General features: G+C 36.7%; 1 protein-coding gene across 2 annotated transcripts in view; it reads right to left on the reverse strand.

Moving 5' to 3' along the window:
* Window positions 1–25702, reverse strand: part of LOC145938043 (uncharacterized) — a 171528-nt gene that overhangs the window by 44022 nt on the left and 101804 nt on the right. Inside the window, exon 1 of one of the 2 annotated variants that reach the window (XM_083041368.1) lies at window positions 12163–12230. The exons of the other annotated variant lie outside the window; for it this stretch is intronic. Within the exon in view, the coding sequence (XP_082897494.1) occupies window positions 12163–12219 (57 nt within the window). The 5' untranslated portion in view covers window positions 12220–12230. Of the gene's footprint in view, window positions 1–12162; window positions 12231–25702 lie in introns of those variants that run through there. 2 annotated transcript variants of the gene reach the window in all.

The following is a 25702-nucleotide window of genomic DNA, read 5'->3' on the forward strand; positions in this document are numbered from 1 at the left end:
TCTTTTTCTCTCTTTCTTCGCGGTAACCACCCCTTGGCCGACCGAGATGATAAATGGGCGTGAGTCTCAAATGCACTTACGCGAAGCGAAAGAGTAACCGTCAACGCCCGATACTTTATTCCCATCGATAGCTGCTTTTTATTTAAGACGAGTTTCTGCACTTTGCGGCGCATAATATTTTCGATAACAATCCTAAAAGCTCGCTGCATGATAAATGTTTGTAACGAATCAAGAAATTAACTTCTTATACATATATGTATATCGCACATTATTTTTGTAAATATTACACACGTGTACCTATGTATCAACAAAATTGAAGTACATCAAGTGAAACATAAATCAAATTGCAAATGTCATATAAACGTTAAAAAAAAAAAGACAAAATACATTTTTATAATTACAGAGAAGATAGATCGCAGTCTCCTAGAATTGCATCTTTATGCTATTATGCAACGCCCACATTTACGTTTAACTAGAGGACTGGATTTGCGTCGGGTACAAGAAGCAAGTATCAAAAGCACGTACGCGTACCTACGTCGTCGTCGTCGTCGTCGTCGTCGTGGCGTACGAAGGAGCCGTATGCGGCTCGTTTTTACCAAACCTTCTCCCTCTTGCTTCCCTCTCGATTGCCCTTCGGCCTTCGGCGCACCGCGAATCTGCATGCGGTAATGACTTCCTGCCGTAAAACGGCAAATAATAAAAGTGAACGGCCGAGTTACGAGACGAGAGACGCGCGTGTAGAGTAGATTGGTATAGGTATACACACGCTGATGTGCTGTAACGAGAAGCGTTCGCGTCTCTGACCAAAGTGTATGCACACCATCCTTTAGCAACGCAGTTGCAATAATGCGTGTCTCGTGTGATTTACTTCGAAAAATCGAAAATAAAATTGTCCGATGTATATAAAACGAAATGGTATCATCACTTAAAAAAAGTAACGATAAATAAAATTTAATTTAAATTTAAAATCTTTAATTTTTAATAATAATATATTTAAAATTCCTTATTAATCTCTCTTCTTTTATAGAAGAAATTAAATAAAAGTAATAATTATTAAATAATATTTAATAATAAGGAAGATATTATATAATATTGTTCTCTCTCATTATTGACTCTAAAATAAAAATTATTATTATATGATTATTATTTTTTCGAGAACATAGAGTTTGAAATGATGCATTTGATGTTGCACTTTTCTGACAAAATACATTTAAAAGGATTTAATCATCGCATCCAAACAATTAAATCCGATTTTTCTCCACGTAACTCACTGTTTGTCAACGTTGCTACCTGCGGAGAGAGTGCACTCATCTAGACACCCGGTACGACTTGATGACTCCTCGCGCCGCATGAGGTATCGGCATTAATGCAGTCGAGAGCTCTCGCGCAACTGCATCTCGCTGCGAGATACCCCCGATCGAGAGAGTGCGGCAAATAATAAGAATCATTTCCCGATATAATATAAGTTTCTGATAACTCGGGATTACCGTAATATCGACTCTTAATCGTGCGTGCACGCGTGCGTGTATTTCTATAGGTCATAACAATCACACGCGCCGCTGCAAAATACGCTTCGAGCTACACACCTTGCGCAATCCTTTCCACGAGTCGATTTCGTAGGCCTCTCGCGATTCTAATAGAGATTTCCGCGTGACATCTTGTTCCTCTAATTGTAAGCCGAGATAGAGTTTTTGCCACTTGTCTCTTTGTTTCTTTCTTAATAATAAAACGATTATACTCTCGACAAAAATTGTTACGTCATTTACATATCTCTACCCACGTGCGCGCGATTATGCAAATTATGTATCAAGACTATCGCGATGTAGGAAATACGGAAGGTAAATATCGACGCCAATTCTTGATAAATAACATCTGATAAAAATTCAAGAGCTAAATAATTACATTTTTTTATCAACTTCCTTGATTGATGTAATGATATGAAATACTTGTTTTTTTTTGTTTTTTTTACTACCTTCCTTGATTTTTACTAACTTGATTGTGTCAACCTTCACAAAAGTCACAATAATAATTATAATAAAAATAACAAAAAAATACATCCGCGCATATTAGTTTCAGCTCTAATTATCACTGAATCACCTCGCGATAATTAACGCTTTTCTTTTACGTGAGAGAAGTGAGAAAAAAAACTTTATCGAGATTTTTCTAATCGACTTTGTATTCAGTCCATTCCGCGATCTTTCTCTAGGTTTTTCCCGGCGACTTTGAACTGTCGTACTTCCGCGATCAACAAGCTTATAATTTTCTCTCCACGTGAAACTTTTCCAATCTCGTCTCACGCCAATCATTCCTTTCACGTGAAAGTGTTCCAATTTTTCCTCCTCTCCATATTTGTCGTTCGTTTCGACAAAATGTTGTAAAATAATTCAGATAGAAATTTTTCAAAGCGTCCGCGTCGTTCGCTCGCGAAACTCTCTTCCCGAGAAAATGCTTTTGCTACGACGGGAGATAATAACGACCGTCCTATCTCTCGTTCTCGAAAGAAGACGCATAGATCTCCGGGATAAATTGCAGGTTCTAAGTTGAACGGCGAAGTCTAGCACGCACTGTGTAATTTGTTTGGAAAATCGCGCAGAAAATGACGTGAACTTCCCTACACGCGCGGTTCACCATCTCGTGTGTTCATAATCTCTCTCTCTTTCTCTCTTTCTCTCCCGAGAGTCTCAGCGGGTAGCCTACGTTGACGGATGATGAGTTATGTCTCTCTGGAAAAATCGACGAGCTACTAATTATCGCGGCTGATGAACCGAGCCTACCGCTCGGGCATTTTTTAGCGCCCCGACGCTATGTATACCTTGGCCTTCGTTGACCGTTCAAGGTTGCGCCGCAAGACGATGCACTCGAGTGCATAGTTAGACGTAGCGTCACGTGTAATATGATTGACGCGGGAAATGGTTTCTCTCGGTTAAAATTAGTTCCTCGCAAAATACGTGTGTCAATATTCTTCAGCGATAAAGACTTGAATCATCATTCATAAAAATTCATAAAAAATCAACTGACGATGAAATATTACTGTAAAATTTCTAGATTTATATCGCAATGTAAATGTAACAACGACAATTATATTAATTGGAATAATATAAAGTAGATTAAAATATTGCGCTAAGCATTCTCGATTTTCGCATCTGATTATTTATCTCTTCGTAACTTTACATCTTCGACGTACGGAAGAAAAACTGCGTTACGCGCTGCATCATAAACAAGTTTCGAGGTGAGGAGTGAGAGGTTTCAGAAGTGCGTAAATTAATTCTCGGCTAAATCACGTTTCGCATATCATGGATCGCATATCACGCGTTGGGAACCCGGCAGCTGTTAATATCCATGATACGAGCCGGCTTCCGTAAAAAATTAAACGTTTACGACGCATACATCCGCGTATATTCCGTGACACGTTACAGGTGACGCTAAGGAACGAATACGAGACTTGCCTTCGAAGGGTATGTTTTTCTTCGAATTCGAAGTTCGTCTGAAAGACGAGCGAACTTTGTTATGGAGTAATAATGACAAAGATCGCCTTGCGCGTATATAAATTGCAACACAAGAAGCACTTCTCGACCAAGCTTTCCCCAGCTATATAATATTTATTTTTATCTCTCTATTTCTACTTTCTTTTTAATATTAAAAAATATAAACAATTCGCAATGTCAGGCGATAAAGAATAACTAAACAAGAATTTCTCTCACCGTGAATTTCGCAATAAATTCTTTTTGTTTCGCCTGTAATTTCTATTTCCAATTCCGGATAATTTTCGCGTTACCTTCGGGAGCACGGTTGCATTTAAAGACACCTGCTCTCACATTATTCTCGAAGGATCAACAGTTACGACGAGGAATTTCTTTTTGAGCTGCGAAATCGCTACTTTATGTTGCGAAGAAAGGCTGGGACGCGGAAAATTGGCAGATTTGTAATCGGCGCGGCGTATTCGGGGCGCTCGTATCTCCTCGTCGAAAGAGCCCCATCTCTCAGCTTCATGTATATTTAAATGACACCTGTGTGATTCGATGGTCATCAGACGCGACGTGCTAGCCATTCGTTATCCCCCCCCGGCGCCGATCATCGTCGTCGTCATACAAGTATGCTGCACCCGGTCGAGATAATGACATGATATTTATGTTCGAGGAGTCGAGAGAGGGATCCAGAATCCGCGGGCCCTTCGTCAGTATTCCGCGCGTGCAGCTCCTTCCCGTGTAAGGGATTCTAACGGCGCTCACACGCGCGTGAAATCCCGAAGCCGAATCGGTTCCGCGAAAGGAGGGCATAATTTCATCATTGGAAGCCTGATGTCTTCGTTTCAAAGGAAGGACACGATCGATTTTCGATTCGTTTTCAATTAAAGTTTCCCTTGACATTGTTTCAGGTTCTCTTCCCCTTGCACACGTGATGCTTCTGAAGGCAAAGACCGCCCTATCCGATCATATAATAATAATCGCAGATATACGTCTTACAGGAGATGCGGTCAAGCATTTTTCAGCCAGTTAAGCGTTACGGCAGCGGTCGGCGGACGCGTCTTCAAATGTCGCGGCGTCTCCTTCTCTATGCCCCCTCGTCAGGATATACGTTGCCATATGTTGCCGCAAAGAAGGTTAACGACACTCCTGGCATTGACTTCTGACGCTGCTGCGCGGCCGCCTCGGACGCACGACACGCGGCCAGATCTTTCAAGCTTTTTGCTCGACGGTGGCTGCCTCTCGGAAATTGCGTCCATTCGCGGACACAAACAGCCGCGCGGCTCGGCTGATCCTCCGTGACTGATCTAAGAAATGCGACGGCGAATGTTTCTTTTTTCTTTCGTGCGAGCGAAAAAAAAGTGCGACTAGGAACGGACTAATCTCTTTGAACGCTCCGGATTTGCCTCGATAGCACAAAACGATATTCATCTCAAAGCAAAAACTTGATTGCTCTATCGAAAATATTTCTCATTCTTCACAATACTTTATAATGATGTTAAAATATAAATTTTAATTCTTAATGTTTAAATTATATATAAATTCTTTTTAAATAAAATATAAATTCTTAATGTTTAAAATATAAATTTTAAATAATTTCAAAAAATAAAATATATTGATTCAATTATTACCATGATGAGAGTCTCTCTTGTACATCATTACTTTTTATACTATGCATTTGTCCAATTCACATCCTGAATGTGGTATATGAACAATATTAGAAGAACAGAAGAATTCTTCAGCGAATGAAGAGAAAGAAAAAGAAAGAGTATGTTCTATGATGAAGAAGAGAAGGCAGAGGACGGCGACGAAGAAGAAGAGTCCGACTCAAGGAGAACGAGGAGAAGAATGATCCAAGGAGAACAGCGCCGAAGAGAATGACTCGCGAGGAACGACGACGACGACGACGAGCGCCCTACGGACGCAGAAGAGAGGATGACTGGCGCGGAATAACGAACCAAGAAGAGAACGACCCCCCGAGGGGAAGCGACGACACGGCTCGGAAACGTCTTTTGCCGTTCGGAGAAGCGTCAGGTGACGAGGTAGCGTCGACCTGGCCGCTGCTCCGAACGGCGACAAGAAAAGCGGCGAACGCGTTTATTTTAATTGGAGTCTCGCGATCAGCTTCCATAGTTGAAGGGGAAGAGGCAGAATTCGCAAGGACGCTCTTCTTCTTCCTCCACCTTCTTCTTCTTCTTCATCCCGGTTGGATAATTTAAGAATTCACTGCAAGTGCGATGGCTCAGACGAATGACTTCCCCTCGTCATCGTCATTGGCGAATGTCAAGTTGATACGTCGTGTTAAAATTATTACGGGAAGATTCAACGAGTCCTTTTTTTTTTAATTCATAGCTATGACTGCTTTGATCATCAGCTTATTCGAGATCAACAAATATTTGCAACGTTAAAAAAACAGTGTCTATCTTCTCTGACTTAATCTTGTATATATGAGTTATTATTAAAAAATCAATTTAAAAATTATTCAAGATATATCAATCATCTAGTAAAAGATGAAGAATTAACCGTGTCTTATTAAAATTTTATAAATAAATTGGCATATAATATATAAATGACACCTACAATAAATATATTCAAACTTAATTTAAACGAGATTTATAAATATCACGGCAAAGAGAGAAAAGAATGTTGCTCTTAATCGCTATTAAGTTGCAAGATTATTTTGAGATAAAACAACTGCGTAATCGATAAATCATGATTCTCTTTTCAGTGGCAGAGTTTGCATGTACGTATCGAAAGCGTGAAATTGCAAAACAGAAGTGCGATCTTTTTCGAGCGAATTTTCATGCAATCTTCACGCGTGTCTACAGGAAGGTGTAACGAATGCACGTTCCCTCGTAAGACATTTGAGTAAATTATTGCTGAAAATGACCGAAGAGTGTTACGAGTGAAACTTTGGTAATAAGAGTGCCACGAGTCGTTAACAAGAAATGCAAGCGTTTAATTTTAATTGGTGCCAGCTTCAAGTGCAGCGCGCGCAAGGACACGCAGTCTTTCTTCGCTGACAAAAGAATAACTTAAGGATTCAGCGTGTGTGACGAATAATCCTCGACATCCCCGAAGGCGCCGAGTAACCCGAACAGCAACATCGCGCAAGTACCCGTAGATTTTTTCATCCGCTTTTTACTGACGTTGCGAGTATATATTTCCATATCTTTATGATCTCTCTAATAACACTAATATATCCTTTCCCTAGTTAAATAATTATTTTCTTTGTAAGTTAGTATAGAAATGACGCATATAATAATTATGTTTATCTCATGAATATCACGGATGCATTTTCTCATTTCTATAATTTTTATAATTGAATAAAAAATCGCGATGTATTATGTTTTATTGTAGTATGTTCTAAGATATTTTTTTTCACTCTCTGGGGATAACGAGTATTTCTGAATAATTTATTAGCAATATCTAAACGCGATTGTAAATGATTGTGTCAAGCGATGAATCTGCACCCTAGCTTTTTGACGGCAGCGCATTCTCTCGCGCTCTCGTAAAACGCATCCATTAATGCAACCTGCGCTCATCGCGCCGCGACTAGAATGGCATCCCGCAATGGCAGAAGCGGCTATTAAAGTGATTACCGTGGTGGCAATTATTACAGGATTGAATTTACATTTATTCGTCGCATTCCTGGTACAACGGGATGTTCGTGTCTTGAACATGTCTGATAGTGGCTAGAATCCACGACGTTTTTGCGTATATAAGATTTCCTCGATATTTCTTCAAAAGGATTAGACATTTCTTTACTTGTTCTAAAGCAATAAAAAAATTTTATTGTGTTTTAGCGTTTGAGATCGAAAACGAAACTCGCATAAAAAAAGTCCCTGCCAACAGACGATTGATCTGCGAGTAAGTCCAGATATCGCGAGATTGATCGAATCTCGTTGTGATTGATGGATCCTCAGCGATACAATAGACGATGCTGTCAAATCACCGCGATAGTAACCGCGATGCGAAATTAAATGACTGTTATTATCTGCGAATGTGAATAACGTTCGTGAGAAGCGATGAGTATTCAAGTATTCGAAGATACCCATCGTAACTGATGAGTAACCAACAGCCGCAGCTATCCATCGATTGATTGGTATTTAATTGTTTCGTTACTAGCGATACTTATCATCAAGCTTATATCATTTTTATATTACTTTTGTTATTACATTTTTAATTATGTATTTTTACCCAAAGTGAAACCAATTAGTTTTTCTCTTTAGTCTCAAGAGTCGTCATAAAGAAATTAATTTATATTTTTAAAAAATATATAAATTTAGTTAAATTAATAAATAATTAATAAAAATGAACATAATGAGTAAGTTATACTATACGCGATAAATATCTTTGTGTTAATTACGTAAACTAATAGAAATTATTATTCTCATAAGCTTGCCGGGAATATTGTGTACGTGCGGATTTAACTTAAATTCAGATAAATATGTGACATCTCTTTCCCCAAGAGGGTTATATAAAACTTCATTTTGATCACGACAATTGGACAATTTACTTCTCGCTGCGTGTCTTCGTCTTTGTACCGCGATTACATGCAAGTGCATCGGTAGTTGCATCTACGGCGGCATCGCGGATCGTCTCTCTCTCGTCGTATTTTAGACGGGGGTATATTGCGTTTGCGTGTTGCCTTTCTCGTTGGCCGAGTATTCGCGTATTCGCATTTATCGCCGACTTTTCAGAGAGAAATCCTCCGTCCGTCCACGAGGATCGTAACCATGGCGCGCTATGGGGGTACCGGTAAGTCACGAAGAGAATCCTCGCCCTCCCTCTTTGCCGGAGACCCGCGCCACGTGTATGCGGGTCGTGCGAAAGTCGGGCTCGATTTGTCGATGCACGACTCACGATCGCGTAAATCGCGAGAGCGCAGCTTCCACATCCGTGCGGATGCGCATCGAGATGCATCGGGCGATATTCTTGATATCGCCAATTCGAGTTTCAATTTTTTTCAGCTTAACGATTCCAATTCAGGAATAAAATAAATATTGTATATATTAATCAATAGTAAGAAGCTATTATATAAACGTTCAAAATGTATTCCTCAGTAAATAATCATAATAAATGTAAAAACCAACCTTAACTCAAATATTAAATAGAACAATATTAAATTTATTAATGAGAAAAGCATAATTAAATTTATCAATATTATTAAAAATATTAATATTTTTTTTAGAATTTTCTTTCTCCTGTTTCCTATTCAATTAAATAATCATAAATATTAAAATTAACATTCATAGCCTTGATATAAAAAAATTTATTTCATAAATATTTCCGCGTTTGCGTGACACATTTATGCAGATAAAAATCCAATAAATAAACTACTTGTCTTCACTTTAAAAGTGTAAGATATTAAGAATTAAACACAAAGACTTGAGAAACTATACATTAAAAATACATTACGATAGCAATATTGCACACTTTCCTTTCATCACCTTTTTTCTCACTAACTATTTCAGATATTGGCAGAATATAATTTATATTCTGCTGTTTTTATTAATGTATATGATTCAATGCTTTATCTTGGTAAATTATATATTCTACACCCCTTATTATTCATCAGTGTATAAACTTTTAGAAAGCGATTCAATGGAGAAAAAAAATATTTTATGTTACACACGAATCGTAGTTTGCTCATCCCGAGTTCTCCATCGCTCTCTCATCATTCGCTGATTTCGCCGGTACTTGATTAGAAGTACTTTGTATTACTGGTCATGCGTACATGAGTAAATTATGAGAGACACAAGAAAGCGGTTGCGAGATTCCGATCGCGCGAAAATCGATGCACGGCCTTCAGTCGGTTCGTTAAACCGAAGCAAGGCACTGCAAGGGACGGACGCGTTGCACCGGTCTGCTGTCACCGGTCGTTGCATCTAAAAGTGCATCGCGCTCGTCCATCATCGGCGACGTAATGCGGGTTACCATAAACAGTGAAAGTCTAAATAGGCCGTTCTTACATCTCGAGAAAAACACACGTATTACTTACGTCACTTTTCACTTAACTTAAGTAGCATAAACATGTTTCAATAGAAGTCATTTTAATTTTACAAAGAACAAGTATGATAACTCTTCATACGTAATATAGAATACGAACATTTAAGAGAAACTGTTGCGTATGTCAAATAAATAATACTTGATTTCTAATCGTTGCTGTAATAACTTTGACACTTTTGTATATATTAGATAACCATAGATTTATATTATATTTTCCAATATATTCTAAGCTTAAAACTTTCTAAAAAAAGTCTCATATATATAAATTTATATTCTTCCTAAAAAATAAATCTATTGCTTTAATCTCTTTTATCGATTACAATTAATTTTGTATATTCATTAAAATTCTATCTCTTGTCAAAAAATCACAAATTATTGTGATATTTCGGAGTAGAATAAAATAATTATCAAATATCGCGCTTCAGAGGTGTACACGTCATGCATATTGTTTATGCAAATTTAGTTTGGCAAATTCCGCCGTGCAATATTTTTCCCGGAAGAAGAAAGTTTTCGATGTGCTTTCGATAACCATAGATTTATATTATATTTTCCAATATATTCTAAGCTTAAAACTTTCTAAAAAAAGTCTCATATATATAAATTTATATTCTTCCTAAAAAATAAATCTTAAAATTCTATTGCTTTAATCTCTTTTATCGATTACAATTAATTTTGTATATTCATTAAAATTCTATCTCTTGTCAAAAAATCACAAATTATTGTGATATTTCGGAGCAGAATAAAATAATTATCAAATATCGCGCTTCAGAGGTGTACACGTCATGCATATTGTTTATGCAAAGTTAGTTTGGCAAATTCCGCCGTGCAATATTTTTCCCGGAAGAAGAAAGTTTTCGATGTGCTTTCGATGTGCAAAGCAGTTGCATGTAGCTCGCTATCAAATGCAGATGCGACAGCGTAAAATGTGCGATAGCTGCAATCCGTGGTGAAAGCCGCGGAGGAGTCAGAAGTTTAATGGTCAGAGAAATCGCGTGTTACTGGCGTAATCTCACGAGTGTCGCGACAGAATAACACCCGGAGAAATTGGTAGAACATAATGTAATAACCGTTAACACTTCTATGCAATTTTTCTCCGTTGCGTAAATTTACGTGATTATAACTCGACCGCAATTGATACTTGAACTTTAACAACTTCGACAAAGTCTCGAATCATTCCGCGGCATTTTGATTCAACCTCGTCGACGAGTAAAATTTCTTCAGTAACGTTTATAAATTGGTCCTGCGTCTCACGTTCTGCTTGTCTAATAGAAGATCTAAGAGTCTAATACTCGTTTAACGAGATTGTAAGAGAGGATCGTTGTTGTAATAACCCATCGTCATCGAAGATGATAGCGCGATTTCCCAAGCAATCGTTACTCTTCGCGAGACCGAAGGGGGCGTCGTCGACGAAAATCCTTCGTCATTAGGGATCGACTCGCGGGCGATTAAAGGAAGAGGATAATGCCTACCCTAACAGGAAGCGAACCTCCTTTTGCGACACTCAAGTCACGAGACGCTTAATTATGAACACTCGGCGCTTAGGCAGCCCGTTGCCTAATGAAATAATGAGATAATTCAGTTGCGAATGGCGTCGACACAACCGCGAGATTCTGTCGCAATCAGATGCAAGGCCAACGTGTCGCGTTTTCACCTGCGACTCGTCGCGGATAAAATCGGTCGTCGGGATGTGACCGGTGTTTATAACAATGCTCGCCACCGTGCTTAATTAGGGGGCGATTAATCGCAATTGAGATTTCACCATCAAGGACCTTTAAAAATTCGTATAATGCAGGTAAGAGTGTGATTTGCATAATGAACCGTCACACGATTAATCGTCAGAAATCTCTGAAGAATTTCCTGATTCATTTTCATACAATATTATATAACTTTTTATTTCAATATAATTATCACAATTTTAGAATTCCACGAATAGGATTTCGTTTTTATTTTGAACTAAATAAAATTTAAATTTTCTATATATATCTAAACAAAAACAAATAAATATATTTACCTTGAAACACAATCGAAAACATTAATGTGCATTTTGCACATGTAAAACATTAAAATAATATATAATAAAATTTGTAATATAACATTTGTAATGATGACATTAATAAATGGAAGTAGTCCTCTTTCTTTTGATATTCAAAGAATTAATTCCGATGATTCAGTTAACCGCAAGAACGATCAAAGAACTAAGAGAGGGTAATAAGACCAAGAAGAGACGAGAGCAATTACGCATAATGGATGCAAAAAGGATCAATTAAACCGCCCGATTTATACAGAATTTTTAAAGGAAACTTGCTTTTGCAGTAGAAAAAGCTATATAATAACGCTACATCACATCTTTTGAAAGGCTTTACTGTAGCCAATCAAAACCTAAAAAAAAGATCAAAGTTCAAGACACTCGAATCTGATCAAGAAAATTTAATTTAATAAAAATATTATAATTTCTTTTATTTTTTAACACGATCTGATTATTACGCATGTTATTTAATTTTTAATAATCCGAAACAATATTTTGCGTTGCCGTAATAAAACTCATAATTCCTTATCTGAACCAAGCATGCTTTAATAAAATTAATATCTATCTGTCGCAACAAAAAACAGGACGATTAAAATTGTTAATGGACTTTAAAGGATAGATTCGAATGTACTCGTACTCGAGACACTAAATGCATCCTACCGTACTTTCGGCGATCCACGATCTTTTCATGCTTATGATGATGTTGCTCAATAACATTTGGTCACTTACCTGTAAAAAAAAAAAAAGACTTTAATTAGAGCGAGGCGAGTCACAGGCATAATCGTATATATGTATCATCATCATCGTCGCGCATACATCTCCGCGAAAAGAAATCGTGAAATCGTGCTAGTGTGTTAAGGACAATGATTTCGCGGCTAGCCGAACACGGGCGGCGTGTCCTTACGTAGGGTCGACCGAGCAAGTACTGACCACCGGATGAAGTCGCTACTTAACGTTCCGCGGGAAATGCGCGTCGTGAATTTATGATGCCGTGGCACGCTCACTCACGAGCCATTACGCCAGTCTGACGTTCCTCTTATTATTGGGAGGGAAAGAGGGAGGAGGGGCAATCTCTCTGACCGGGGTGATAACGCGCTCCTCGATCTGGATTTCACATTTTTTTCTCCTCGTCGTCCCTGCCTGACGTGAAACACATCGTGCGCCTTTTTCGAGCGGGCTTTAATAGCCACTATGCGGTTCTCGCGGTCGCTTTTGCCCGCCGCCTGCATAATGCAAGCATTATCTAATGCGTTGCCTCGTTGCTCACGGTATATTCTTTGTCCGGCCAGGAAATTGTGTCGTGTAATTGGAGCGATTATATTAAAAGGAGCGTCGTGATGGCTCCGGCGATCGACGTAGAGAATTTTTTATTTTCCATCGATCGATCGAGATTAAAATTTTGAAATCTTTGCGTATAACAATCAAGAAACATATAATATAAATATTAGTGTATTATGAAATAATTTTAAAATCTCTCTCTTTTAATTATTTAACTTATTTTAATATTTTCCATAACAAGCCGGTTTAATTTTTCGATGCGATATGTTCAAGTTTCGAGGAGAGAATTATTTTTAATTCCATGAGAGAAAACTTTAATGCGCGCAAAAGGTATATTTATTATTCTCGACAGCATCGCTTTTCTTATTGGGAAAGCGCCCACGGCTGTTGCGAGAAACCCTTCGTTGATGATACATTCGCGTGAGCAATACACGGAATACCAGGTGCATCCTTCGTCAGCAGCCTGGCGCATCACTTACTAATCATGCAAATTCCAGTGATGCCGATGCCGTCAATGTCGGATCGTACCTTAGAGAAGGTACTTTAGCTGCATCGGCCGTACGGAATAGGCGTACATTCCCAGAGAAAATTAAGGATTCTTATCTGAGACTAATGGGGTTCTTAACCCTTTTGCAATTTTCATAATAATACAGTGAAAGAAGTTTAGAAAAGTTTATCGAAAAATGAAAATTTTTGTTAATAAGTTAATTATCGAACAAAACAGTGATCACATTTAATCGAATAAATTTTAATAATTTCTCTTTATAAGCATTACATACTTGATCCGAAGAAAAGGGAAATCTAAAATCAGACATTTCTTTGTTCATTCCACTGTGAAATTTACTCTACGACTTCCGTTTTTAAACTCGTTTGTATAGGATTCGATCACGTTTACCTAATTCCTACGTAATTGTATTAATTCCACGATATAGGATAGCCGTACATTTAGGAACATATGTGCATCGAACGATGGCACGTAAGTCGAAGTGCATTCTGCAACGTAGCTATACACACACGCTCAGAATGCAACAGGTTCACCGTTCTTACATGCGTATATGCGGTCGACAAGTGCATTCACGTGCATGCCACTGCGCTCATAGAATTCTCTCTCTCTCTTTCTCTTTTACACACACTCTTTCTCTCTTTCATTTTCTCTTATCTTTTCTCGCGATCCCGAGAACTAGTTGTCATATCGGTGTTTGGCGCGCCGCCATATTTTTTGCGAAACTGACAGAACGCACCCCTCAGCTGGAGCAAGTTCGAGATTCTCGGACGAGAGAAAAATCGCAGAATATTCTCCTCGTTTATTATACGAATCGGTCGACTGATAGGACGAATGTTGAGAGAACCTGATTTCCAACATATGCGCAACGAAAGATGCAAAGAAATAGATCCACGTGCGAAAACATATTTTACAGAGAATCACGCCTATTATAGAAAAAAAAGATGTTTGTTTTTATTATATTTCTTGTTCATGAAAATCTTTTCATACAGTTTTATATTTGTAACGCACAAAAGATTAGACAAATCTAATTAAAATTCCATATTTTATAAATATTACAAGCTGGAAATTAATTATAATTGATTGACAAAGTCACGTTATCGGGCATTTGAATTATATACCTATTTATTTTACGATCAGCTTAAAGCCGGATCTAGTGCATAATACACAAAAAAATCATAATACGTTTACTTTAATACATACATGATTTAATTAAGTCTGACCACGTAACTTGGCAGTATCACGCTGAGATTTTTCGCATTCTTTCGGCAACTAAGCGTGAAACTAAATTCACGACTGTGAGGAATAATTATATGAAACAGCGCGGTTTGTTATTGTCTCTAAAAAAAATTATTTTGACCTTAGAACAGTTTTTTAACGAAACGAACAATTTCTTTCACTTAAAGCTATTTTCCGCTTTTCAAACATAAGACAACAATCATCTCTGGTTTTAAAATGTGCAAAAGTTTCGTGCAAAAAAAAGGATAAAAATATTTTCGAGCTTCCCCTTCGGCTTTAACTCATCAATTCCGCACATTTATCTGGGCAAAACTAAAAGTGTTTTATGAGTTTCGCGAATGATTGATTCCTTGGAAGTTCCTGCGATAAAGGCGTCCTCGAACTTTCTAAACGCGTGTCCGACGTTTTACTCGCTCTGTCCACTTGACAAATGCAATCTGATATCTCAATACGGAATGCTTTCCTTGAAAGCATCGAGTGGCAGATTAAATGCGAGAACCGACTTTCACACTAATGACAATGACGCTTGTCGCCGCCGGGTCGATGTCAGCGTCGTTTTTCACTTCGTCGAGAGACGTGTGTGCTCGCACGAGAGTGAATTCGCGTGTATATAACTGAAACTAATAGACCGATAAACGCCTGTCTGAAAAAAAAATCGCAAGCGGCTTGTCTGCAATTTTCTCTTTTCCGCGAACGGAATAACAATCGCGAGCGCTTCTCATTCCTCCTCATTTTCCTCGCGACGCGACGCGAGAAATAATGCCAGGAAAGGCGCGGCACTTTGTCGCTGGATAATGACCGTCGTGCATCCTTTGCGCAACATTTGCGTAACACCTTCGTAATAGTCGTCCGGTAACACTCGGTTGTTACGATAATCGTGGAAATTAAAGAGCGGCGTAAGGGAATATAATAGGCATAGGGTTTGCATGTATTCAGTGTAAAAATTAATATTAGAAATGAATAGAATACGCGCAAATTGTACATATTTATAATAATAATCCTTTTCTTAACTCGAAGCAAAGCGGGGTTTATTATATTTGACTTCACTTCATAGAAATTTAAAATAAAACTCATTCTTTCACATTTAATTTGTTCTCTAAACAATCTCGCGTTATAAATGTATTAGAAGAATTTCAGAAGGATATCTACTGACACGCGTATCCATTCAAGCGCGACTCAAAAGTCCGAGCAAGAAATGTCGCTCCAATCAAGCAAACTCATTTCACGGTTCTCGCCTAACGTTACCAGTTCCATGCGTCCTTTGAGGTCCTCGACCACCCAGGGACGACCGGGTTTAAATGCGAAAAATTCGACGCACGAGATATAACAATTACGCGCTGCTGTTACGTAAATCTCTCGAGAATTTATTCCTGTTGTCCCTGTTTCGCACGTAAGGATAACAGCATTCCTCTCGAAGCTTAAGATATCGCAAAAATTATATCTAATATTTTTTTGTATGTAAATATTTCAAAAAATAAAATTTCAAACCTAAATCGATGTAAAATGATCTATCGAATTGATATAAATCCGCTGGATATTATGTGTAAATTTTAAAAAAATTATAATTAATTTTTTTTTTAAATTATTTACACACGAGTAATTAAAACAAAATTCTATATTACATGTTTTGATTGCTACAAATGAAAGACTTTCGGAAAAAGCGAAACAGTACATGTTAAATTAACTTAATTACGGGATGCTGAATCATTGTATCTAGCACGAATAATGGCATATTTCAGACTATTAATTACAATGACGGAATTGAACAAACTTGTAATGTATCTTAGCAGACAGATTTCCCTTCGACAGATTGTCCCGTAATAATAGTTCTGAAGACAATTATGCCTTACAACATCGAGTAATGAGTCTACATCGCATTATATCGCATAATTTAGTAATTAATGAATAAATGTTTCATAGTTCTTCGTTTTGCATTCTAATGGCGAATTTCAAATAATTTCAGGACTCAAAAATTATGTCTTTTCATCAAATGTACTTTTTGTCTAAAAGTTTCAATTTTTATTCAGGTATTTAATAATTGTTGTTCAATTAAAATTAAAATTATAATAAATTTAATGTAATAATTACAATACAATAAATGTAATGTAATTGTAAGTGAGAATATTCCAAAGATGTACTACATTATTTCGACAATATTAATTAATAAATCACATGTACGTGACTCGAAAAACAACAAGTAACAAGCAGAGAAATAGCACTCGTAAGAAACATCACATTAAAACATCATGACTAACAAGGTTATTAACTCCCAGTTTGTAATTTTCAACGTTATTTGTGTGTGCGTGTGTTGTGTAATGAGAATATATAATATAGCTATCAAAAAAACTTGATATTAAACAAAATGATATTCTGTATTGATATTTTTAAAATAACAAAGAATTATTTTTTCCTTAATAAAAATTTCACCAATTATATCGTCTCTTTTGCATATTATTTTTCTATTTTTTATGATAAATGTCATGTCATAATAAAGTTTCCAATAAAAAAATTCAAATATGTATAATTGCGGTCCACTTTTTAAAATACACAAGATAAAATTTCATTGTCTATATTCTTCGTTTTAAAAGTCCTTAATTTATAATGTAAAATAGTTTTGTAAGATTGCGGTTCCCACTTTGACAAAGGAAAAATTCTATCGAAACTAGAAATAAAGAAATTTGCAAGCTTTTACACATCCATACAAAGCTAAAGAGGGACGAACATGGTGCAAGTTCGATACGCCTTGACGTAAAATTGCTGCATCTCGCGCGCCGTCAAATGGAGACCCGGTTTCCTCGTCTCTCCGTTCCCCCGTTCTCCAGCACAAACGATCCCGCATCCGACAAACCCCCAATTACATTTTGATGCGCCGAGATTTAAAGGTTAAAGGTTGGCACGGCCCGCAATAAAGCGGAATCTGAAACAATTTTCAAGTGCGCGGGCTCCCACTTCGTGGCAGCATCTCAGACAGCGTTGAGAACGAGCGGACATGACCTGCGGCCGTGCAACGATTTACGTGCAAGATTATTGATACATCGATCTCCGTCGAACGAGAATCGATGATACTTCATCTGGGAGAGGGGAAGATACATCGTTCGAAATTCAAATTGATATTCGAATATTTGTTGAGCAATCAAGTGCATAATCATGGAAGTAATCAATATCTTATATCTGAGCGCTTGTAAATGTAGTAATTTTAAATTTATAGATTAATAGGTTGTCATATTCAATTTTGCATAAGTTGATTGACACATTTTGATTTAGTAGTGTGTATGAGATAATTAGAAAATATTATTGTGAAAAACTAATTTAGCATATATATTGACGCTATCTTTATTTCCACCATCGATGCTAGAGAATTCTTCAGAAAATTGTTTTTATTCGTACATTTCTCGAAAATCAATTACGTGGCTTATCATGATGCGTAATTAATATGGACAGTACGGGGAGGCGGGTTGTCATGTATATTTTATCTTGGAAATATATATTGTGCGCTACGCGATTGAGCGCGATATATCCGCAAATAATTAATTCTCCGCGTTTCAATTACCGGCGAATATATTTTTCCTTTTCCCGACTAGTCAAAGGTAAGGAGATAAGAGGCGGGGAGAGAGCGGACTGGTCGACACTGATTTTTTCGCGAGCCAATTATCATGGTAATCGACAGCCGTCAAGAAAGTGGCACGAGGTTGCTGACTTGGTCTCGCGCGACGAGAGACGAGAGATAGCGCGAGAAAGAGTGTTAAATGCATACATTTGCACCTGCGACAAATTGAGTCGCGACGTTTTTCGTCGAAATTGAAGAATTACCTTGGAAAGAACTCGTGTAGCACATTTTAAGAAACACATTTCTTTAATAAAATCTTAATTTGAAATGTAATAATTTATTTTTCTCTCTCTTTATTTTTGCAAAGGGAAAAACTGTCATTATTTTGCATTACACATTTGACAAACGTTTAAGTTTCATTTTAAAAAATTACTATCTTTAATTACAATTCTGTTAATTTTAATTTCGCACTCATAAAGAACATCTTCATATTTTTTATTTTATTATGCAATTCTGTTATTCCTCGAGATGCAGCTCCGCTGAACCGATTCTATTTTATTACAAAAATAATGCGCTTGATGTAACGAGATGCGAAACGTTCGATATATCGTTAGAAATAACAGCGGAGATAATTGAGTGTTGAATCATGAAGCTTTCCTCCGCCGAGTGTAAAGCAACAAGGTTTTACTTAAAATTTTTCCGGGAATAAGTAACGACTCGATCTAATCGATACGATTTTACGATTGCTTCTGTATAGGTATAGACGGTAAGGGAGCTTTGAACCATTGAAGCAAGCCTCATTCTTTCTCTTTCTATTTCTATCTCTCTCGTCGCTGCATCATGAGTTTCCCCTCTGCTTCCTTTCTCCTTGCAATCTTAATTAATTTCACACTTTGCCCTCAGCAACGCTTTACATACTATATGTTATAATATCGCTACCGCGGATCTAAATAATTTACAGCGTTCCATCATTCATTGATATCATTTCAATTTCATTAAAAGATTACTTTTCACAATTTTATGCTATGATACTAAAAAATATAATTCGTCAAATTTTAATAATATAAAATAAAAAATTTGTGTTTAGAATTATATTTCATTCTTAATTGAAAATAAATTCGTAAAAGATCAATTTGAAAAAATAAATAAAATATAGAATTCGAAATATGATTTTTCTCTCGTGTTTCCTGCATAATAATTTTACGGATTAATTTTCCTGGCGTGATATTTCCTGCAATTTAATTCCCGCGAGCTTATTGCGTAACGGCGCGGCGTCTTAATTAAATTCTGCTGCATTTATCGATTCCGAGTAACCGGTGTTTATTTCCTCGAAAACGATTCTTTTTGCGGGCTAAAATGTTTCGCGGGACCACCGATGAGCGCGAGAACGCGGGTCCCTTTTTGCGTCGTATACGAACCGGCTCGAATAATCGGCTTAAAATGGCCCTCTCGAGAGATCTTGCCGAACAGGATTCGAAAAAACGAGGAGAAACTACCACCGGGAAGAGCCGCAGCCAGGAACCGTTATGCGGCTCAGGTCAACCGGGTATCTGACACACACATATACACACACATACACGCGATCGCGCGAGTTGCAGTCGCAGCCGGTAGCTGCATCGTAAAACTGCATTTTTCCCGCGGCGCAAACGCCGCTTCATTACACGTTGTTAACGCGATGGAAAATCCTAGAAATATGTCCGCATTTAAGAAAATTGCCTCCCTGCTTCACCGTAACTATTATACGTATAGAAATTTCTGTTGAATATAATGTCACACAATATTTTTTACTGAATTTCTATAATTTATATAATAATACGTTATGTACCTTTAAGCAGTCAAAGAAATTTATAGTAAAAAAATATATGTTTAACGATATATTTGATGAAAGATTAATAAAGAGAGTCGCGCCATGCTATTAGATCTTAATTACCTCGTCTGATTATCGCGAATATTGTGATCAGCTTTAAAGCCAATCGTAGTACTTGACGATTATAGCAATTTCATACGTATATGTAAATTTATTAGGTGCTATACCTCGCTTGTGCGTGCACACACACACACACATATGCACATACACACAAAAGCGATAGGTACTCGATCACGCGGAGCGATCTTCAAACGCGAGTTCTGCCTCGCGCGTACGCACGAGATGCACAATGTTATTACGAAGATAGATAAGTCCTGTCGGATGCGTGCATGTTGCGTGTGTAAGTTTTGTGGCAGGATTAACTACGCGAGCCAATAGGCTTGTCTAAATTAAACGAATGCAATTATTTTGAACGTCGAACATTTAACAGCCGTGCAATGACTCATCTTTACATAATTATAAATGTTATATAGATAATTATGGCATAATCACTAAAAACATTTCTTGAACATTTTCAGAAAAATGTGACAAACAACACGTATGCATTTTCGACGATATATATATTTCATACAGGATGCATCAAAACCTTATATCCTGTATAATAATTATACAAGCATTTATCAACTCTCTATTTGATTATTAAAGAAAATATTAATTGTATTGATAATTAGTTATTATTTCAAATGTCTTGTTGCTCACAATATATTCTCAGAGTGTCCTTAATTAAATATGAATTGTTAAGTACTTTATACATATACGTAATAAGAATTCTTTACTGAAAGCTTATTTAATCATATGCATTTTTCTCGCAGGAACCAATTGAATTTCCTTTATTCCTGTCAATGCGGTCAATGACTATAAACCTAGCTCATAATGTTGTGGATGCATATATTGTGAATTGACAATCATCGCGCAGGAATTTCTGCCGCGGAAGAGCGTTTTAACGTATGGGAATATTGCACGAGGCAAATAATGTGTGCGGGATGTTTATGAGCGCAATTAAAACCTAGAGTTATAATTTGATGCCAAGGTAATTAATGGCGATCCTTTCTATCCCAGCCGGTTCTACGACTATTGCGGCAGGTATTGCTCCTACAACGGAACGACATGTTTTCCGCATAAATCGAATTTATTGAGCGGATTGTCAGGCCGGATCTAAACTCATTTGACAAAATTTAACGCGTTCTTCCGTATGTTAACAGCAGGATTTCTTATTCAAGAAGGTATCAATCTGAAAGTGTTATAACCGCGGCTTTTAATATTTTATTTAACATTACCACAATGTGGTAATAATAAATAATAACACTAATAATATAAATCTCATAAATATACAAAGTATTCTATGATATATAGAATATTAAAAAGTAGAACCGCGCAAAGTTTTCAAATCCCTTTTTGCAAGCAAGGCAAAGGACGTCGTTACATAACAAAAGATATTTGTCATACAAGATGAGTGGAGCTGAATAGACACAAGGTATGAACCGCGATAGATAAGCAACAATGTGTATTACGCCTACAAAGTTGCAACTATTACGATGCATAAGAGATGTCGGATGAAAACTGATATGCACCACTTGTGCGGCAATATTGGTTGACATTTTTCACTGCGCATGCTGCAATAGCATACAGGCCGTACCATGACAGTAACATATTTTTTAGCAAATATAAATCTTTTATAATCAGTTTATTTTATGTACGTTTGCACACACATATATTTTATATTATATATAATATATTATATATAATTTAGATTAATATTTTGTAATTATTTAATATTTTTAAATAATTTGATATCTAATTTCAATGTATATAATTTATATTATATAAAATACTTGATATACATAAAATTATTAAATAAAAATATTAGAAATAAGTTTTCGCGCAAATTTCGAATGCACATTGACTTGCTTGCTAAAGGAAAATTTCAACATCGAGTTTTCGCGACATAATTTTCCACATCGCTTTCTATGGACTGCGTTTCGAAGGAAACACGTGCAAAAACCGCAGCTAAGGCGTGGTTTTTTTTCGTCACGCATTTTCTAGATATCGACTTACACTCTTGCCACGGGGCGCGATCATGCGTAACGATTTCTGGACCGTTGATCGCACTATGCCGTAGGCGCATGGACGATGCAAAATTGCAGCTACACAGCGGGCGGCGTCCGCTACAACCGATTAGCATAATGCGGCAGAATGTTGCCACGGCCGAATGTTATTGCGCGCGGAGAGAAAAGTCGCTATCATTTTATCTCGCTTAGAGCGTCTTTCGGTTTCCTTCCACTTTTTTTTCTGTCTCGCGACCTCGAAATGCCGCGCAATTTTTACCGCCGACTATCTGAACTTATTGCACGAAATATCGTTCTTGTCTCTTATGCGCTAGTATTTAAATTGTCGACCTTTTAACGCCGCGGTCGCGATATCCAACATCTCGCGCGGATATAAATGTATATGTCATATGCGAGCATTTATATATGTTGTGTGTATATACGTGCATTGGTGCACAGTGTCAAGAGCATCTTTCGTGCGGTGAAGCGATGCTCAGCAATGCTGCACGCGATACTGTTGCGCAGCTGCGCGCACTTCACCTTTCCACATTTCCTTCACCCACGCGTAATACAGGTACGCTGATTAATAACCGGATTGTTACGCCATTTACTTTCGTAACTTTTATAAGTGGTATATATAATATCCTACAAATTTTATTATTACTTAATCGCGCGATAATCAAATTTTATTTATGAATATGAATGATCGAATTATATCACGTGCGAAGCTTGTGAGAGAAATGCTTCAATTCCACCATCTGCTGTTAATGATAAATGATTAAATATATAATTCTGAAGAGTTCTTTCTGTATATAAAATAAAAAATTATCGATATATTTATAAGACATAATTATTTGTAAAATTATTTACAATAACTCTTTATATAAAAGATGTCAAAGTTCCTATATCTGAAGTTTTCGTATCCTCTTATTCTATTTCAAAAATGAATATGAAATAATTTTCCATTACATTTTCAATTTAAGTCATAAATGAGATTACATATGACTACTGTCGTACGTATATTTAGGAAGGTAAGAAACAATCGAGCATGTCAGAAACATTTCCCATCTCTTTGATCGTGCTTCGTAAATTGAAAGCATCAATTACGGCAACATTACACATGATTGCGCGCAGATTTCACGTCCATCAAAGACTGCTCCGAGTGCATCCGCGTTTGTGCAATATCGTAACGCACCGGCACGTCGCATGTGACATTAACGTCAGTAATAATGGAAAGATTACCGTGATTTTACAGGACCACATAAAGAGTACATTTTATCTTATTTTCCAATTTAAATTCTTTTTTTTTTCTTTTTTTAGATAGCCTCATTGTAGTTAAATGCATGTAACGTTTATATAAACGTTAACTCTATAAATTTTCATTAAAAAATGTTTTAACTGAAAAGATAATTGAAAATAGAAATGTATCTTGTAGTATACATTTTTAAAATTATAATTGAGTTAATGTATGAACAACAGGAATTGTCGCATTTATAGACACGTGACGCTAAAGTAATACACTATGCTAATACAAAGTAAGGCTACGCTAATAACTTATGCAAAATCTCCTTATCTCGCTCCAAGTACCGAGATAATTCATTTTCCGCAAACTATGAATAGAAATCGCGATTATTATCGACCTTTATTTATATCGCCAGTTACGATTTCCTGCATCAATTTTTTTATACTTGTTTTGAAATGCAAAATGCATATTTTTCCATGCAGTCACCTTGTATGCGTCTCCGAAGGCGAGATCTTATCATAAAAGCAACGTTAGATTATTGATACTGCACAATATACCTATGTATACTTTGCATAATATTTAAAGCATGTAACGCTGTGATATGGAACGTCTTAACATTGTCAACAAGTTTTTTAGTTAGCAAGGAAACTAATTTTTCTAAAAGCATTAATCAATTTAATAATCAATTAAATGCATCAATATATAAAGCAGCCATTATATATATAATATTTAAATATGTCAGATTGTTCGGATATTTCTATACGATATTTAGCAATTATTCAATATTCAGGCATTTAATAAAAATATATCAAGTGTAACAATAAATGTCAGAAGTATTATTTCACCCGTTATTTCTTGGAACATCTAACACTACTTTCAGAATTTTTGTCACTGCTATAATATTGGAAATAACATTTCAAACCACCACCGCAATACCCATGATATCAAGATAGCTTAGTAATAAAATTGTGCGGTCAAATCATATTCGTACGACGTACGATAAAAGTGTACAGTTTCTCCGGCGACCGCGAAAAGCCGAGATGCGATTTCATTTGCCCCTGAACGCGCATTGTTACGCGCAATCATGCGCGACGATCAAGAACGTAAATCGATCGTTCCCTGAGAAAATGCGGAGTCAAGCGATCCGTTACGATTTACAAGCGTTCAATGATTTTCTCCTGAAAATATTCAATGAAACATTTTAATACCCTAATTTTTCCGCTATCAAAAATTAACTTATATCCGCACGCCTCTCAATATAAAAAATATACAATCTAATACACCTTTCTTCATTTTGTCAATTCTTTTTAAGAGATTGCTTGAATACTTATATTGAATTGTAAAATATTTCTATCTCTTTCTTATCTGAGATTCATCCTTGCTAAGGAATCGTCTTCTTCGATAGTGTTAAGTATATATATTATACGCACCTAATATAATTCACAAAAATACTGTCTCGTAATGCTCTTCGAAACCGCATATGCACTGACTTAAACGCACTTCTACAGACCCTATACGTCCGCCATTTATTGGCGGTCAATAATCGTAAAGCGCGGCGAAAATGGGCGACATGCGAGACGGACATGAAGAGAGCAACAGGACTACCTCACCGTCTAACAACCGACCGACCTTACGATGTTCCTCAGGTTACGCGGAGCTTATGGTCAGCATCGTCTTCGAGCTTGGTTTGGACGGTACAATTCACTATCCAGAATTGTTCCCCGAACTTTCTATCTTCGTTCAACCTGATGTACTTTTATGCCCAAGTCATAAATTAAAAGTGTTTTTAATTTAAAACTAATTTTTAAAGTTGAACAAGGAATAGAAACTCGTTATCCAATTATCGAAAGCTTAATTCTTGTAAACATATTTAGATTTTCAATCTACATTAGTACTTTAACATACTTATTAAGAAAAAAAAATCTATATCGGATTGTTCGAAAGGCGAAAAATATCCCGAATAACATGTATTTCAGATCAATTTACCGCGCAAAATTTTTTATTTCAAGTTGTTAATATAAATATGTATACTTTAATTTGACGGTGCCAAACGCGAGCGATTATCGTAAGGCATTCCGGCGCAAGCAGTAAATACGGATATAAGTACGACGACTATAAAAGTTCATGGCACCTCGTTCGAATGGCGAGCGCGTATACAGTAATTCAGTGATATATCCGCACTTGTGTCCGACGCAACTGGAAACGCATTCGTGAGACGGTATCGTATCCGATGCACGTGCTTACAGGACGGCTATAAGGTTCACGGTTATTTTCGAACAGCGTTTTAGATCTTTAAACTTAAGTAAAACAATAAAAAAGACACGATTAATTTCGTCAATTTTAGAATATCTTTAAGCTTATCAAGAGAAATCGAAAAGAAAAAATGTATGAATATTCTGATCATTTGTTATTTTGTCATTTGTTATTTTTGATTTGCAAAACATAGAATTTGTATCATGCAAAGAAATGTATCTAATAA

Source organism: Prenolepis imparis, unplaced genomic scaffold (genome assembly GCF_030444845.1).
Source record: "Prenolepis imparis isolate NDT839.2.m4 unplaced genomic scaffold, iyPreImpa1.0 SCAF_7, whole genome shotgun sequence".
Taxonomy (NCBI): domain Eukaryota; kingdom Metazoa; phylum Arthropoda; class Insecta; order Hymenoptera; family Formicidae; genus Prenolepis; species Prenolepis imparis.